Here is a 19,140-nt window from a genome sequence, read left to right as displayed (position 1 = left end):
AGTTTTAATAACTGTGATGGTGAATACCCTCGTTTGGTTCTTGTATCTAAGGTCTTGTCATCAGGTACCAAGGCCTTAAAAGATGTTTTCATTATAGAAGGATATTTGTGGAACTAAATGTGGATTAGGTGTCGTGTAGAAAGCTGTAGGATCTACAGTGCATCCTGTGTTTATCACGACTGTGTGTGCCTCAGCTATGTGGCTCAGAAAGTCTAATTTTCTTTGCCTCTTAGCTTTCCAGTCCCTCATCAGTTGCTATTGATCTGATAGCTCATAGAGAACTGTGGCTGTTCTTGATGATTTTAATGAGTAAAGCTTTTTGAAGTTACAAATTGTTACTTGTTTGAGAACATCAGGTTACAAGTTTTAGTTCAGATCTTCTAGTTACTCAATAGCTGTAAGACTGCAAAAGTAATATACAAAACTACTAGGAGATCTTTTTTTTTCTTTTAAGTATAGCTCATACTTCCAAAGTATACTGGGCAGGATAATCTCTTAAACTTCAGATTATTGCTACAACAAAAATTCGGACTTGGTTGCCTAAAACTGCTTTATTATAAACTGTGACATTACTGTTAATTGCATTTTTCAGTAATTTTTTCTTCACATTTTCAGGAATACAGACAAGCGATCCTAATGCTGTGGTCATAGGACTGGCACCAGAACATTTTCATTATCAAATTCTAAATCAAGCCTTCCGGTGAGTCTTTAGCTATTTATTTTTCATGTGATCATATACTCACTTCTTCTCTTCTTTTTCTTTTCTTTAAATAATTTTATTCATATATTTATTTATTTTTGGCTGTGCTGGGTCTTCATTGCTGTGTGAGCTTTCTCTAGTTGTGGTGAGCAGGGGCTACCCTCTGGTTCTGGTGAGAGGGCTTCTCATTGAGGTGCTTCTCTCGTGGAGCACAGGCTCTGTGGCATGTGGACTTCAGTAGTTGGGGCTCCTGGGCTCTGGTGCACGGGCTTAGTTGCTCTGAGGCATGTGGGATCTTCCCCGTCACAGATCGAACCTGTGTCTCCTGCATTGGAAGACAAATTCTTTACAACTGAGCCACCAGGCAAGACCCCCTTCTTCTCAAGTCTTTGTCATGTAAGGTTATACATGTTTTACTTTCGGCCACCTAGATTGTACATGAGAACAAATATCTTAAAGATCACTTCAAGATCAATGTTAAATAATATTTATTACTGTCTTAGGTTTTTTTTTAATTATCAATATGTTAAAACGCAGTTATCACTGCGGTTTTTCTGGTTTATAGGATCAATATTCTGGGGCAGAAATTCACAGTCAAATTGCAGCTCTTAAGCTCAGAGTTTTATCTCTTATTGTCACTCCTGTGACTCTTCACTAACTGTGATCTCTGAAGGAAAATAATATCCAGGCTGACTCACCCATAATAGTAAATGTGATTCTCCCTCCAGTGAGAATCCAGGCTACCAAAAAAAGTTGTCAGGTTTGACCATACTTTCAAAGAAAGTATTTGATGAGTGATAATGGTTGGATGATCTGGGATTTGGGGCAGTAGGGAAGAAGAAAATTAAGTTCTGGTAGTGTCAACACGACTTGATGGACAGTTGGGTCAGGGGTGAAGTAGAACAGTGAGTCAGGGAGGACATCGAGATGTCTAAGTGTGTGTAATGGAGAATGTGTTCTGTGTGGGCTCAGGAGGTGATGCGTTTAGGGTGAGGTCCTTTGAACTGTGGGCCTCTAAGTGGAGGTGTTCCAGTGGCTGTTGGTAGAAATTGGAGAACCAGGTAAAATGTTATAAATCTTCTCTTGCGTGTGTGTGTTTTACCTGTAGGACCTTCTCACTGCTGTTTCCAAAAGGCAAGCTGCATACTGGTTCTACTTCCTAAAATAAATTGAATCAAAATTTATTTGCAAATCTGCTCTAGAGTGAGACTGATTTAATTTTTCCCCTTGGATTTTTCATTTTTATAAACTTTTCATTTTTTATCTTGCCTTTTACTTGTTGGATATTAAGCAGTGTGATTTGCCTTTAAATTTATGACAAGTTAAGTAGTCCTACACATTGCATAGATGTACTTTAACTTAAAAAAGATTTCTTTAACAGCTTAGTAAATTTTTGGAATTTAACATCATTTTCTTACCAGTGCAAAGGTGTTCAAGAATCACTCTAACTTATACTTGATGTAGAATTCACTTCTTGATGTAAATATATGTCCTAGAATCAGAATGTTAAAACTTGTTACAAGGTTCACACATCTGGGCACATTATTTGATCTTGAAGATGGCTGTCCTCATGTACAGTCTGTGTGGCCGGAAATAACACTACTGAATGCACTTTTGTCTGTGACTCTCAGTGTCTGTGATAGTCAAGCCTTCATTTAAATAAAAACAAATTCACTTTTATAATTGCTCAGACATTATTTCCCAGAGATCCACTACTATGCCAGATAACTTGAGTATTAAAATTTCTTTCCTTCACCTACTTCAGTTTTCTGTTCTAGCTTCTTTGGGGATAGAGGTACAAGGGGATTATCTCACCTGCTCCTTAAGTAAGGTTTGTAAACTATACCAAAAGCAGTTTTCATTTGAAATGGAGAATCTGCTATTATTTCTTCCTTCCGAGTTTACCCCCTACTACATTTTATTCAGTTCTTGAACCACAGAATTCAAGGAAAAGGTATTGATTGATTTTAGCTGGTAATTTGGGAAGGACATATTTAATAGGAAGTTGGGAGGTCTCTGTCTTAGATAAATACTAGACTCAGGGTAATAAAAATGTATGTTGACATAATACTGACTTTGTAATTGCTCGGATGCTGTCTTAATTAGTACACTTCCCTAACCATATTGATTTTTTTAAACACTACATTTTAAAGCATTATAGTGCACTTATAAGTCAACTCTAATTTCACAAATGCACTTAACAGCTGGTTGGAAAGTTAACAGAAGGATTGTAGGTCTTGCCCTTCTTTGCATATTGATGTCTCCACAGAGACTATGCCTTCCAACCAATGACTACAGCTGTTTGGATTGTGAGTGGCAAATATAGACATCTCAGATGAACCACCAATTAGTTAAATTACTATTCAGGTTTATAATGAGAATATACATTGGATTTTAAATCCTGTTGCATTGAATACTAGCTTTAGAGGCATATTACCCATAGGCAAATACATCAGCCTTCCATGTTACACAAATATGTCTAAAATGTCTGAATAAAATTGAGAGCACTGAATTTTAAAGGATTGATTTTAGGGAAGGATAGGAACCACCAGTAGGGAATAGAGGTGATTTGGGTTTGGAGTCTATGAGACATTCAAATCCTAAGAGCCACTGATGTCTTTTTTCCTTTTGCCTAGTACTAAAAGGTATACAGCCATGAAATTAAAAGACGCTTACTCCTTGGAAGGAAAGTTATAACCAACCTAGATAGCATATTAAAAAGCAGAGATATTACTTTGCCAACAAAGGTCCGTCTAGTCAAGGCTATGGTTTTTCCTGTGGTCATGTATGGATGTGAGAGTTGGACTGTGAAGAAAACTGAGCACCAAAGAATTGATGCTTTTGAATGTGGCGTTGGAAAAGACTCTTGAGAGTCCCTTGGACTGCAAAGATATCCAACCAGTCCATTCTAAAGGAGACCAGTCCTGGGTGTTCATTGGAAGGACTAATGCTGAGGCTGAAACTCCAATACTTTGGCCACCTCATGCAAAGAGTTGACTCATTGGAAAATACCCTGATGCTGGGAGGGACTGGGGGCAGGAGGAGAAGGGGACGACAGAGGATAAGATGGCTGGATGGCATTATTGACTAGATGGACGTGAATCTGGGTGAACTCCGAGAGTTGGTGATGGACAGGGAGGCCTGGAGTGCTGCGATTCATGGGGTCGCAAAGAGTCAGACACGACTGAGTGACTGAACTGAACTGAAAAGGTATAAAGTATAATATAATAAATACCCATATGTCTATCAACCAATTTAAGAAATATAAGTTATCAACATGTTTGCTATCCCATATGTATCCCTCCTCAATTTTGTTAGCCAAAGCCCAAAAGTAATCCGGATTGTGAATTTTGTGTTTATTATTGCATTTCTTTATACTTGTAACACATACATAAGTATTTCTGGACAATATATAATATTATCTTGCATGTTTTATACTTTATATATTCATCAGTTTGCTTTCTTCTCTAGAAACAATGTATAATTCATCAATATGAATACCTGTAGGTCTAGTTCATTCATTTTCTCAGTTGTCTTATACCACCTTGTAGGAAGGTCTTTTTTTATCTTCTGATGTATTAGGGGAAAAAAGCTTGAGCATTTTAGTAATGGACCAATTTTAATTAAATTTGATGTTATCTATTAGGAGAAATGCTACCTGGGTAAGCAGATCACTTAATCTAAATGAACTTAGCATTAACAAGCCCAAAAATAAGTAATACATCATTGTGGAAATTTTGAAATGCTCAAAAAAGAAATGTGAATAAACAGAATTACCCATGATTCTCCACCTAAGAGATCGACAATTAATATTTTAACATATGACTAGTTTGATCGACAATTAATATTTTAACATACGACTAGTTTGTTTCCAGGAACATATATATAGCCAAAACTGAGAATGTATATATGCTGTGTGGTTACTTGCCTTTTAAGTTTTTCTATATGCTTAAATATTCTTCTAAAACATACTTGATTCCCAGAGCATTTTCCACTTTAAAAAGTGTCGTGCATTTCTGATTGTTGGTTATTTCCAGGTTTTATGAGTTAAATTTTAAAAAAAACTTCTGAACATGTTTGTTAAGCAATGGTTATGTTTGCCTAACATGTTTTCTCAGAAGTATAGTTGTGAGATCCCAGGAATTTTGGGAAAAAACTACATGGAATTGCTTAACCTAAGAAAAGTTCACAGAAAAAAATATTTTCTAAATTAAGAGCAGCTGTTCTCCGGCTTCTCTAGGAGCTTATTAAAATGTTGTTACAACTAAAGTGACATCATAGCTTTCATATTTAAATGCAGAGATGAAGGCTGCTTAAAAAAAAAGTTTTATGTTTTGAACACTTTGTTAATGACTTCTTTCCTATAATTGTTACAAGGTATGAGAATCCTTCTGAAGTCTTAGAGGTATGCAGAAACCAGTTTCTCCTGTGTTTTGGGAAGAAATTCTTATCCCCATAAATGGTTTCTGTTGAATGTTGGATTGCTTTCCTTTCCCCTTCTCATTAAGAAAAATAAAAAGGTTTATATTTAATATATTCAGTTCCTTAGAAAGGGAGGAGGAGAAGGGGAGGGGAAAAAACTCAACAGAAACCAGTTTCTGCTGCCTTTGTACCACAACTCCTGAATCTTTTCTGAGAGCCCTGGCATAAGGAATTCTAGAACAGTGTGGCAGCAGGGCTTAAATTAGAAATATTTCTTTGGGCTTTTTCCATTTTGAAAGAGCTGACTGCTATGCAGTCTTTTTAATTAAAGTCCAGACTATAAAAATAAAACACTCCGGAGATAAGAAATTGTTGAAGACTTAAGAACTTGAGTTATTTAAAGCGTTCCATTAGTACATGCAGAAGAACAACTTTATATGCCAATTTGAAGATCACAGAATACCGAATTGAGTTTAATGTCAGTTACTACTCATTTTTTAATTAACTGGGAGATTCTTTTATGATCAAGGCAACTCTTGCCACTCGTAAGCGAAAGGTTTAGGTGAGTAAACTACATAAATACAGTATTACTGATCTTTTAAAATTTGATGTATAATCTATACAGTAAATTATACAGATTGTCAGTGTACAACTCAGTAAAAATTGACACATAGATACAGCAGCATAACCCCCACTCTGATGAAGATACAAAACATTTCCAGCACCCTAAAAGGTTCTCTATGCTAGTCAGTACCACACCGTCCTCAGGGAAACCGTTACTCTGACTTCTGTCAATATTGCAAGTTTTCAATCTTCATATGATTGAAATCATACAGTTGTAGCATTTTTTTTATTTTGGTCTGCTTTTCAGATTTATCCAGGCTGTTGCATGTAGCAGTACTGTGTTTTTGTTTTGTTTGTTCTTTATTTTTCTTGTGGTATTGTAGTCTGTTGTATGGCAATTCCACAATTTATTCGATCAATAACGGACATTTGGATTTTTCCATTTTTGGCTCTTAAGAAAGCTTCTATGAACATTCGTCTACATGTTTTTTGGGGACATACCCATTTATTTCTTTGGGGTCTTTATCTGGGAAATTACTGGATAATAGATAAGTGCCTGCTTAGCTTTAGTCAATATTGCTAAGTAATTTTACACAGTGATTTTATGGAGTCATACGTTCCCACTAGCTATGAACCAGAGTTCCACCAGTCTCTCCTTAGTTTGTGTCACTATGGCTATTCTTTCTGGTGTGTATAGTGGTATCTTACTGGGTTTTAATTTGTATTTCCCTAGTGAGTAATGTTGCTGAAGCCTTTTCACATACTTACTGGCCATTGGGTAACTTGTTTTGTGATCTCCCCATTCAAATGTTTTCTCCTTTCTGAAGCTTGTAGTTTTCTTAGAGGTTTGTTGAAGTCCTGTGTGTGTTGTGTATACAAGTCTTTGGTTGGATATATGTCCTACAGATATCTTATTTCTGTCGGTGGTTTGCATTCTCTTAATTGTATGAGAACAGGACATTTTTAATTTTGATGGAGTCTAATTTGTCGGTATTTTCTTCTGTTGTGCTTAACCCACCTCAGGGTCATGAAGATACTCTCCGTATGTTTTCTTCTGCAAGCTTTATTGTTCTACCGTTAGCAGTTAGGTCTAGGGCTTGTTTTGAATGGATTTTTATGAATTGTGTGAAGTAAATTTCACTTTTTTCTTTACAGATATCCTGTTGTTTCTGTAACATTTACTGCGTCAGATCCATTCTTTCAAGAGCCTCACAGAATTGCAGTGACATTTTAGTGCTTTGACATAAATCAAGTGACTATGTAAGTGTGGCTCTGTTTCACATTTGTGCAGTTCCACACTGTCTTGGATACTACAGCTTTATAATAAATCTTAATGTCTGGTAGTATACATTCTTTAACTCAGTCCTTTTTAAGATTCTACATCCTTTCCATGTGAATTTTGGAATCAACTTGTCTGTTTCTACCAAAAAGGCTCACTAGGAGTTTGATTGGTCCTTCATTATTAAATCTACAGATTTGGGTAGAACTTACTGAATAATAGTGTGCTGCCAGTGTATGAAAATGGAATATATCTCCATTTATTTAGATTTTATTTTTACATTTTTCAGCAGTATGGGTTTTTTTTTTTTTTCTAGAGTACATTTTCTAGAGTATGGGTTAGTTATTTTGTTAAGTTAATCTTTCTATTTCCTGTTTGATGTGATTGTAAGTAGTATTTTGTTAATTTTGTTTTTAATTGTTCATTGCTAATATGGAGAAATATGATTGAGATTTTGTATGTTAACCTTGTGTTTATTCATTGACCTTCTTACATTCACTTGCTAATTCTAATAATTTATTTGTAAAATCTTTTGAATTGAATTTTCTACATAGATAATTGTGTCAACCACAAATAATGACAATTTTACTTCTCCCCTACCAGTCTTTGTATTTTCATTTGTTTTTCTTTATTATACTCTCTGGGACCCCAACTACAATACCAAACAGAAGTGGTGATAGTGGGTAGCCTACTATAAGTGAGAAAATTGCTGTGTTAATATGACACTGGAGATATTCTGGGGGTTTCAATTAAGTGTTGATGGGATTCTCTCATGATATATTTAATGATTTGCTGTTGTTTTGATTTGAACTTTTAGTAGTTTGTGTTGTTAGATTGATTGGTGTTCGTTTTAATTGTATTGAATGTCAAGGTTTTTTGTTGTTGTTCTGGTTTTTTTGAGAGGTGTGTGCGGGGTCTTTGATGCTGCATGCTGGCTTCTCTGGTTGTGGCAAGTGGGGATGCTTTCAGGCTGTGGTGCGCAGGCTTCTCATTGCCGTGGTTTCTCTCGTTGCAGAGCATGGGCTCCAGGGAACGGGCTCTGTAGTTGGGCACAGGCTTAGCTGCCCCACCGCAGGCGGAGTCTTCCCAGACCAGGGATCAAACCCATGTCCCCTGCGTTGGCAGGCAGACTTGTAACCACTGGACTACCAGGGAAGTCCATGAAGGTGAAGATTTGGGCATCATCTAGTTGTTGTTCTCAACTCTGGACATTTTTGCTCCCAGGGGGACATTTGCCATTGTTTGGAGACATTGTTGGTTGTCACAACTGGGGGAAAAGAGTACATCTAGTGGGTAGCGGCCATAGATGCTGCCACACATCCAACAGGGATAAGACAGCCTCCTCTCACAATAAAGCATTTTTCAGTAAAAAATGTCAGTGTTGAGGCTGCAAGACCTAATCTGATTCAGTTCCTTCATTTGATAAGAAACTGAGACCCACAAATGTGAAGTGATTTGCTGTTACCTATTTTAAGTAGCACAGACACTACCCTTCCCATATTTATGAATAAAAATAATTATCATTACTGTCAAATATTATGAAAAAGTTTGCATATATCATCTTTATTCCCCAAAAAGGTAAGCATTATTCTACATGTTATAGATCAGGATCAGGATACTGAGGCATATAGTGCTTCATCCATTAATGAATTTGTTCAGTAAGTGTCTAGTGAAAGGTCCCAGAGTTTGTTTGGGCTTTTTTTAATATAATTTTATTTATTTATTTAATTTTTCGGCTGTGCTAGGTCTTCTTTGCTTTGCGTGGGCGCTTTTCTAGTTGGGGCCAGTGGGAGCTACTTTCTAGCTGTGCGGGCTTTTTATCATGGTGGCTTCTCTTGTTGTAGTGCACAGGCTCGAGAGCGCGTGGGCTTCAGTAGCTGTGGTGTGTGTGCTCGGTAGTTGCGGTTGCTGGACTCTAGAGCCCAGACTCAGTAGTTGTGGCCTTTGGGCTTAGTTGCTCTGTGACATGTGGGATCCTCCCAGCCCAGGGATCGAACTCACATCTCCTGCATTGGCAGGTGGATTCCTTACCACTGAGCCCCCAAGGAAGTACCCCATGGCTTGTTTTTTATTTCGCTTTGGATTTTTTTTTTTTTTTTTTGAAGTAAGAAATACAGTGATGAGCAAGACTGATGGGCATAGTGGAGACTATATGGTAGCGAGGAAGACAAACCACACACAGCTGAGTAAGAATTATAAACTATGGAAAGTTGATCGGATCAGATCAGATCAGATCAGATCAGTCACTCAGTTGTGTCCGACTCTTTGCGACCCCATGAATCGCAGCACACCAGGCCTCCCTGTCCATCACCAACTCCCGGAGTTCACTGAGACTCATGTCCGAGTCGGTGATGCCATCCAGCCATCTCATCCTCTGTTGTCCCCTTCTCCTCCTGCCCCCAATCCCTCCCAGCATCAGAGTCTTTTCCAATGAGTCAGCTCTTCGCATGAGGTGGCCAAAGTACTGGAGTTTCAGCTTTAGCATCATTCCTTCCAAAGAAATCCCAGGGCTGATCTCCTTCAGAATGGACGGGTTGGATCTCCTTGCAGTCCAAGGGACTCTTGGAAAGTTGATAGAAAGGAAAAAAGATGAGATGGAGCTGAACTGTGAGGAGGAAGTCCACTTTGTAGGGAGATTGGCGATGGTGGCTTCTGTGTGCTGACTTCAAGCTGAGATCTGACAGGTGAGCAGAAGAAAGCTGTGTGCAAAGTATGGGGCAGTGCTTCAGGAGGAGGGAACACTGTGTGTAGGGCTGAAGCAGGAAGGAGTCTGACCTTCTTGGTGTGTAGTCAGCAATAGGGAAGGTGTCTTGAGATGGAGATGTAAACGGTGGCCAGATGAGGCCAGGCCTCACCGGCTGCAGAGAGGACTTTGGCTTTTATACCCTTTGCAGTAAGAGGTTATTGAAAGGTTTTTAAGCTGAGCAAGGACATACATGATCTCGCCTGTACTTTTAAAACTCCTGCTATTGCCTGTACGATGGGTTGGTATAATAGGGCAACAGCAGAAAGCAGGAAGACGAGTTGACTATTGCAGAGGTTCAGCAGAGAAAGTAAGACTGGAGACGTTTTTATTTTTCTTTTGGACTCGTAAGTTATTGGATGTGCTTATAAAGGGATATGGAAGGGTGAGGGAAAGTAAGAAATCAGGGATGACTGCTAGGTTTCTGGCTTGAGCAATGGGGTGAATTTGCTAAGTTGAGAAAGACTGGGGGAGAGTCGTTTGGGGAGTGGGAAGGAAAGGACTCAGTAGTTTGATGTTGGGCAAGTGGGAAGCTTCTGGCAGTTGCTTAAGCTGCCATGTAATTTCATTTCCACATGTTCCATTTTCAGCAGAAATGGTAAAAAGTTGATCTTGTGTTGTTTTTTTTTTTTTTTCCCTAGAAAAGTGGTTTTCTGGAGTTCTGGGTTCCTGCTCTCCTTGGTCTCAGCTGGCATTGCCGGATGATCTTATAAAACGGGGTGTGCTGGACTTGGTGTTCTTTACCATCCCTTTCAATAATGTGCTCCCTGGCTAGGTCTTTTTTATAGTTTTTTTCCCTTTGCCTACATGGAATTTATAGCCAAGGATTTCTGCTTGAGGCCTTCTTGATGCCTTTTTTTCTTGTTTCTTGTACCTCAATGGACTTATAGTCAAATAGAGATAGAAATCCTCAGATTTCTTGCTGATACGTTACTTCTGATAACAAAGAAATCAATTGCCCTGCCTAGGAAATGTACCGGAGAAGGCAATGGCACCCCACTCCAGTACTCTTGCCTGGAAAATCCCATGGACGGAGGAGCCTGGTAGGCTGCAGTCCATGGGGTCGCTAAGAGTCGGACACGACTGAGCGACTTCACTTTCGCTTCTCACTCTCATGCATTGGAGAAGGCAATGGCAACCCACTCCAGTGTTCTTGCCTGGAGAATCCCAGGGACGGGGGAGCCTGTTGGGCTGCCGTCTATGGGGTCGCACAGAGTCAGACACAACTGAAGTGACTTAGCAGCAGCAGCAGCAGCAGGAAATGTACAAACACCTCTAAGTTGTATGGTGTCTATTTTCTCATATTTTTGGAAGTGTTAATTATTAAAAAAAAAACTTTTAATCTGTGTCCTAGAAAATAATTTACCTTTCAATCTATCCTGAACATGCCTTGGCTCTAAATCTTCTGCTATACAGAGAACAATGACAGAAGCAGGAGCCACTTCGCTGAGAGATGCCTATTCTCCAGGCCCATGTGGAACCAGTTCCCATTTAGAGAAATGCAGAGGAACCCACAGTTTCAGCCCTTCCAGGGAAGGCACTAAAGCACTGCCTGGGAATTAAGTACACACATCAATCAAGCTGATAAGTCTTATACCCAGTTAATATATAATAAAATATTAACAAAGCTAAATCAAATGAGTTTTTAGTTTAGCTGTGTAAGTGAAAAGCAATTTTGAGGTCTGTTGCATAAAGAATTCCAGTTCCGTGGTAGAGTAGCAAATAAATGGGATTGGGGGCAGGATGACAAGAGGGGAGATAGATAAATCACTCATTATTCTCTCCTTTCGATCAGCTGTGGTTCTTTAGGGCCAGCATAGTGGCCTTATCAGGTTTCCTAACTGTTGGATTTTAAGATCTGCTTAAGAAATAAATTTGTATTAATATTAGAGAATAAATTTGAAGGATCCATTCTGTGCTGTGAGCAGTTCGTAGTAACTAACAATAAGACCCTGTAATAGGCCAGTATTGGTTTTTACTTAATAAAATATTTAATCATAAATGTCTGAATCCTGCATCTCCCACAGGAAGGCATTTCCATGCCCACTGACAAGAATCATTTAGCAGTTTCATAGTTGAGCGCTTAATTACTCATAATTGTGAAGGGTAAGATGTGATGAATTCTGCCTCAATGGACATACTAAATATTTTAACTAAGTAGATGACTTAAAGTAAATTAAGCTAGTGAGATCATTTATTCCATTGGTTAAAAGCAGCTTGAGAAGACTATCATGTTCCGTATATGATGAGATGATAATAGCTGTGTGACTCTTTGCTGTGTGCCTATATGTAGGCTGCAGTGTTGAGATGGATGGCAGATTATTTTTGGATGGGGTTGATGGGGTTTGAGGGATTTCTTTTATTATGTTATGCCTGAGTCACTAATGAGGATCCTTACCTATATGCAGTTTGGTTCTCTAACAAGAAAACTCTTCGTGCCCTTTCCGTTGGTCCTACATCAGGAAAAAGGAAGGGGCTTGACATTTCCCCTTAAGCCTTACTGCTTTGTCCTTCAGTGAAAACGGCCCGATTTTCAAAGTAACAGCAGAAGCAGTCAAAGGGTAAAATGAAGAGGGGATGATACAAGCAGAAAATATTTGTAAAATGCTCTATGAAATTTCTGAATTAGAATCTCACATTTTGGAGTAGAGAAAAGAGGCAGCCAGGTGTTTTAGGAGTTGGCTAAACGTGTCACTGCACAGCAGTTGAGCCACTGTAAAAGGCTCAGGAGCCTCCTACTTACCATTAGGGAGGTTGAAACAACTTGTCTCATTAAGTTAAGCTTCTTCCCTCGAGTGCCTTATTTAGCTTTACTTCTCTTAATTCTCTTTCCCTGATGATTTGGGTAAAGCGTCTGAAACCACTAAAGGTAAAAGGTTGAAGCAATCCCAAATTTAATAATCCATCACCTTTCTTCAGTGTATCTGAGTGCAATTCCCAGCAGTTCCTAGCAAATTCATTAGAAGACAGCAAGTCATTAAAAGTTAATACGAAACTATTTGTCTCTGTGAGTGAATAAAACTACTTTGTAAGTCTGACATTCTTTTCCACTCATAAAAAAGCATTGCTTTTAGCCAATTTCCATTGTTTCTGACTCTCTAGGTTACTCCTGGATGGAGCACCTCTGATAGCAATCCACAAAGCTAGGTATTACAAGAGGAAGGATGGCTTAGCCCTGGGGCCTGGACCATTTGTGACTGCTTTAGAGTACGCCACCGATACCAAAGCCACGGTCGTGGGGAAACCAGAGAAAACGTTCTTTTTGGAGGCATTGCGGGGCACTGGCTGTGAACCTGAGGAGACCGTTATGATTGGAGATGTAAGTAGAAGAGCCCAGGAAACGCCCTGGGCTCACCTGTCCTGCTGGGAGGAGCCAGCTTCAAAGCAGTGCTTTGAAACACGAGCGGACCCGTTATTGGTGTTTGTCAGGTGGTAATAAGAGGCCACCCATAAAGCAGGCTTTCCAGTAGTTGTTCACTGGTATTCTAAAGAACTGAACTGTTGATTATTTCTGACAGTCTTCACAGTGTGATGAGATATATACAATTCAAAAGACCATCAGATACAAGACAATTAAATGCTTTATATGTCCTTTTGAAGATAACTTAGATTTGTTTTTTACTATTCCTTAATGCAGAGACCACCTGTACCTAAAGAATTCTCTCACTATTGATTTTTTTTTTTTTTTTGCTAGTACATACTTTATGGAAAAACTTCCCAATTTGCCAGAGATAGCTAAAGATATCGATTGCCTCAGGCCTTTGAGTGGCAGGGCTGGCTCTGGTGACCAGATGCCCTAGCCAGTGACCTTTGGCTGTGAGCACGTTGTCAGTCTACCCTGGTAAGAAAGGCAATACCAAAGAATGTTCAAACTGCTGCACAACTGCACTCATCTCACACACTAGCAAAGTAATGCTCAAAATTCTCCAAGCCAGGCTTCAGCAGTACGTGAACCGTGAATGTCCAGATGTTCAAGCTGGATTTAGAAAAGGCAGAGGAACCAGAGATCAAATTGCCAACATCCATTGGATCATCCAAAAAGCAAGAGAGTTCCAGAAAAACATCTGCTTTATTGACCACACCAAAGGCTTTGACTGTGTGAATCACAACAAACTGTGGAAAATTCTGAAAGAGATGGGAATACCAGAGCACCTGACCTGCGTCCTGAGAAATCTGTACGCAGGTCAAGAAGCAACAGTTAGAACCGGACATGGAACAACACACTGGTCCCAAATGGGAAAAGGAGTACATCAAGGCTGTATATTGTCACCCTGCTTATTTAACTTCCATGCAGAGTACATCATGCAAAATGCCAGGCTGGATGAAGCAGAAGCTAGAATCAAGATTGCTGCGAGAAATATCAATAACCTCAGATATGCAGATGACACCACCCTTGTGGCAGAAAGTGAAGAACTAAAGAGCCTCTTGATGAAAGTAAAAGAGGAGAGTGAAAAAGTTGGTTTAAAGCTCAACATTCAGAAAACTAAGATCATGGTATCCGGTCCCATCACTTTGTGGCAAACAGATGGGGAAACAGTGGAAACAGTGTCAGACTTTATTTTCTTGTGCTCCAAAATCACTGCAGATGGTGACTGCAGCCATGAAATTAAAAGACGCTTGCTCCTTGGAAGAAAAGCTATGACAAACTTAGACAGCATATTAAAAAGCAGAGACATTACTTTGCCAACAAAGATCCATCTAGTCAAAGCTATGATTTTTCCAGGAGTCACGTATGGATGTCAAAGTTGGACTATAAAGAAAGCTGAACACCGAACAATTGATGCTTTTGAACTGTGGTGTCGGAGAAGCCTCTTGAGAGTCCTTTGGACTTCAAGGAGATCCAACCAGTCCATCCTAAAGGAGATCAGTACTGAATATTCATTGGAAGGACTGATGCTGAAGCTCCAATACTCTGGCCACCTGATGCAAAGAACTGATTCATTTGAAAAGACCCTGATGCTGGGAAAGATTGAAGGCGGGAGGAGAAGGGGACGACAGAGGATGCGATGGTTGGATGGCATCACCGACTCGATGGACATGCGTTTGAGTAAGCTCCGGGAGTTGGTGATGGACAGGGAAGCCTGGCGTGCTGCAATCCGTAGGGTCACAAAGAGTTGGAAACGACTGAGCGACTGAACTTACTGGGAAAACATTATTTTCTATCTGTGCTGTGAGGGGAAAAGTACTGGAAAGCACACTATCTTGTGGTCAGTAGTAGGTGGCAAGGATTATATTTCAATTTTAAATAATAATGCCTTAGGCTGGAAGGGACCATCAGGATTGTCTGGTCCGAACCTCCTCAGTTTATCAGCTGAGAAACCTTAGCCCAGAGAGGTAGCCCTCATGCCGGATGTCCCAGAGCTGATGAGTGGCATGGCTGGAAGTAGAACTCGAGGCCGGACTCCCTCCAGAAGAAACTGTAGATCCCCTGCTGTCTTGAACTGTGCGAGTGCTCATGGATCGCAATCTTCCTGACTGCCGTCTCCTACTTCTAGGTTCCTGAACCAAACCCAGTAGGCTGTCACTGAACTCAGGACTGCTTTGAAAAACTGTCTTTTCAGTAACAACTTTTCCCTCTGGCAGGCCTTTAGCTGACTTTTCTAGGCAAATGTGTGTTCAAGAAAGTGGTTACCCTAGCCTGGAGATTCCGGAATTCTTTGTCCCTGGAGACACTGCTATTGGGACAGCATGGAAGGTGGAAAGGGCACGTGATAGCAGAGTTCAGCTGCCTGGAGGGGTGTTGTCTGAGAGAGGGTGGCTTTTCCCTCTCTTTCCATGTCTACTTTTCCCCTCTCCTTCAGCCTTTCCCTCTCCCCCATCTTGCCTGCTTCAACAAGGCAGGTTTAGATGCAACAGAAAAGGTTTTAAGTTCGACCTTGAGTGAAGATTTTGAGAGAATTTCTGAGACTCATTTCCAAGGGTGGTTGTTAAATTACATGAATGATTTTAACGGAAAAGTTTTTCTTTGGGCATGATCTGAATAAATTCTTATAGACATGAGATGGCAGGATTGATTTTATTGATGTTTCTTCCATTTCTTGGATTTTTATTGCCTTGCATTTATCACAGTTAACTGAGTATATTCACCCCTATCTTGAGTAAAAATTGAAAACAAGAGCTTCCCTTTTAAACTGGTCTGTTATTCCTAAGTGTGAAGACAATCTCAAAATCTGTTTAAGTATACGGTCTGACTTGATTCCTCCTGTTACTGACAGTTGGATGAAAAGTAAGGATAATGTCTTACGTAGGCAGCATGAGAGCTGTCTTCTGAACCTAGTTCACTCACTGCCCTGCAGTTGGATCATTTGCCTTAAGAGCTGCCAAATGATAAAATTCCTTTTTTCCATGATCTATTTTAAAAGGAGATAGATGGGACCTTCCCTGGTGGTCCAGTGGTTGGGACTCTGTGCTCCCAATGCAAGAGACCGAGATTTGATCCCTTGTCGGTGAACTAAACCCCACATGCTGCAACTAAGACCTGGTGCAAATGAATAAATAACAATAAAAAATATTTTAAAAAAAGAAATAGATGTACATGTGCAAAACATGCAGCGCTGTAACTGCACTTTCTATGTTTGGTTACTGGGGTTGCTACTCTTGCTTTTTACCTCTACCTCCGTGATGCTTCCCTTTCCAGTTAGTATGCTCCCTTAGACTGTCACACCTGGGTTTATCCTTTTTTATACCTCCCTCACTCTCGTTTTAAGAAAAAGCATGGGATTGCAGTTGGCCATTCCAGCCTAATAAATCACTGGTAGGTTGGTTTGTTGGCGAGCTCACTGAAGACACTGGACTAAACGCTTCGTCACACTTTTCTAGGACTGCAGAGATGATGTTGGTGGGGCTCAGAATGCCGGCATGCGGGGCATCTTAGTCAAGACAGGTACGTATCTTCTGTACAAGCTTTTTCTGAAACAGAATGGTAAAATACACCATTCTTAAAGAACAGTCTTTGATAAAATGGCAAAGCCCACTGGGTACGTTAATTCTCTTTCCACCACAAAGCAAAAATAAAGTGGGCTTAGGATTGCAGGGAAGAGAGACGACGTGAGAGGGCCCGTACTGTGCAAAGCTAGGAAGTTCAGATCAGAGTTCAGAGGTGTTTTCACACTTCCTCAGAGATAGTCATACACAAGACAGTTAGCATTTATATGATTTTCTGGATATACAAACCACTGGCTGACCAAAAAACCATTGATCATGGGGCTCTGTAAAAATATCCTTTCCTTTTGAACCAGGTATAAAATGATGACTTTGACCTCTTTGGGGACTGACTAGCTAAGTGATACTTTGTGTTAATGTTGTTTTAAAAACACACATAAAAAAACTTTTTTCTTGCCTTTCCTGTACTGTTTTAGTAACAATTTCCTATACCAAAATTAAGTAAACTGGGTGTGGTCCCTCAAATAAATTTAAGGAAAGAGAAAGAATTTAATGGGGAAGCCACAGCTACTACGGTATCATGAGGACAGCAGACCAGTTAGGTGTCTTGGGTCTCAGTCTCAGCTCTACACTGACTCTGAGATTCTGTCAGAGCCCTTCACCTCTTTGGACTGTTTATAGATGATGGGGCTGGACTGGTCCCTTGTAGCTCTGTGCCATTTTCCAGTGTGGAGTGTGATGAATAAAATCCTCTCAAGGTAAGGAGTGACAAGGCATGAGAGCTGTGTGTGGGCATGTGCTGTTGCGCTGAGAACTTGATCAGCCTTTCCAGGTAAAATGAAAAGGTCTCCCCCACACCTGCTGCCAGAGGGTACCTGCTGAGCTTGGAACTAATAGCACGTGTTTGAGGATGACAGCCAGGGTCCGGTCCAAGAATTGGCATCAGACTCTTATCAGTTAAATAGCAGATAAGGGGTTCTGTGGGCTTCCCTGGTGGCCCAGCAGTTAAGAATCTGCCTGCCTATGCAGGAGATGCAGAAATCCCTGGAGAAGGAAATGGCAACCCACTCTAGTATTCTTGCCTAGAAAATCCCATGGACAGAGGAGCCTGGCGGGGTACAGTCCATGGGGAGAGTCAGACATGATGTAGTGACCGAACGGTAACAGCAGAAGGCTCTGTAAATGGCTCTGTGAGTTCATATGCCTGGCTTTGTACAGGTTGTCCAGAAAAGGGAGAATTTAAACAGTCATAGAAGACCTGCCACCAGGAAATTTTTAGAAAAACGTATATTTACTCATGACTATGGTGTTTGTTCAAGAAAATGTGGTTGCATGAAAGCTATTTTGAATTTAAAAACAGAAACAAGAAAACAGGAGATGCTGCTATAATTGAATAAGAAGTACTTGTCAGGCCCTGGCTTCCCAGGTGGCACTAGTGGTAAAGAATCTGCTTGCTAATGCAGGAGACGCAAGAGACTCAGGTTTGATCCTTGGTTCGGGAAGATCCCCTGGATTAGGAAGTGGCAACACACTCCAGTATTCTTGCCTGGAGAATCCCATGGACAGAGGAGCCTGGTGGGCTACAGTCCATGCGGTCGCAAAGAGTCAGACCCAACTGTGCAACTGAACACGCATGGTGTGGACCAAGAGGGACAGTCTGCTCGTGCAGGAGGTCCCGGGGGAGCCTTGCACATGGTGACTCGTCGCCTTAGAACTAACAGTGTTTTTGCACATTTCTCATTCAAAATGATCACCATTTTCCCTGGAACATCACTCTGCTTTGATGGACGCGAAAAAGAGGACAACGGGACCTATCAGGGAGTCAAGAAAAACAGGCACACTCATCATCTTGCCTTGTGTCTGAATTTTCAGATTCCTGACATTCACCATTTTATGATCCGATCATTGAGGAAATCCACAGATAACTATTTCTAGCGTTCCCATAAACATTTCCTTTCTTAGCTCACATAATTAAGGATTTACACCAAGTATGAAAACTGCTCCTGTGCCAGTGTCTTGTGGGCCCAGCTCCCCCTAGCGGGTCTCCAAGGTTCTGCCTTCTTTTCTGACTAGCCATTGGCTGTGGTCAGCCCATCACACAGGCAGCCGGTCAATCTTAGAGAAGCCAGCAGCTCTACACAGTCACATCTAAAATGTCTAACTTAGTTATGTAGCTAAGTTCAGCTCATGAAAACAGACCCATTTGTACTGTTCATCTTTGGTCAGAAAAAAAAAATCCCAAGTAAGACCACTGTTCTGAAAGTGTACAGAGCTGCCGATTCCACTGATGGTTTTGAACTGAATGCAGTGGACAAGTGCTTGGTTTCTCAGTGTTGAAAATCACCATGGAAATTTTAACTTACGCAGTGATTGTCTTGAGCAATTTGTTTCTCAGTAACACATGTTAAACGCTCAATATACATTTGTAAAGACTTTTGACTAGCCCCCCTGATGCTGCTGCTGCTGCTAAGTCGCTTCATGTCTATACTTCTCTGCAACCCCATAGAGGGCAGCCCACCAGGCTCCGCTGTCCCTGGGATTCTCCAGGCA

At 40.4% G+C, this 19,140-nt stretch overlaps 1 protein-coding gene across 5 annotated transcripts in view; it reads left to right on the top strand.

Annotated features, from left to right (window-relative positions):
- Window positions 1-19,140, top strand: part of HDHD2 (haloacid dehalogenase like hydrolase domain containing 2) — a 49,500-nt gene that overhangs the window by 25,213 nt on the left and 5,147 nt on the right. For all 5 annotated transcript variants that reach the window (XM_024984193.2, XM_024984192.2, XM_024984194.2 and 2 more), the window contains 3 exons: window positions 616-700; window positions 12,811-13,027; window positions 16,528-16,591. In XM_024984193.2, the coding sequence (XP_024839961.1) occupies window positions 616-700; window positions 12,811-13,027; window positions 16,528-16,591 (366 nt within the window). The remainder of the gene's footprint in view (window positions 1-615; window positions 701-12,810; window positions 13,028-16,527; window positions 16,592-19,140) is intronic.

This window comes from Bos taurus, chromosome 24 (genome assembly GCF_002263795.3).
Source record: "Bos taurus isolate L1 Dominette 01449 registration number 42190680 breed Hereford chromosome 24, ARS-UCD2.0, whole genome shotgun sequence".
NCBI classification, from domain to species: domain Eukaryota; kingdom Metazoa; phylum Chordata; class Mammalia; order Artiodactyla; family Bovidae; genus Bos; species Bos taurus.
The sequence above is the reverse complement of the archived record's forward strand: the minus strand, read 5'-3'. Positions and strand labels throughout refer to the sequence as shown.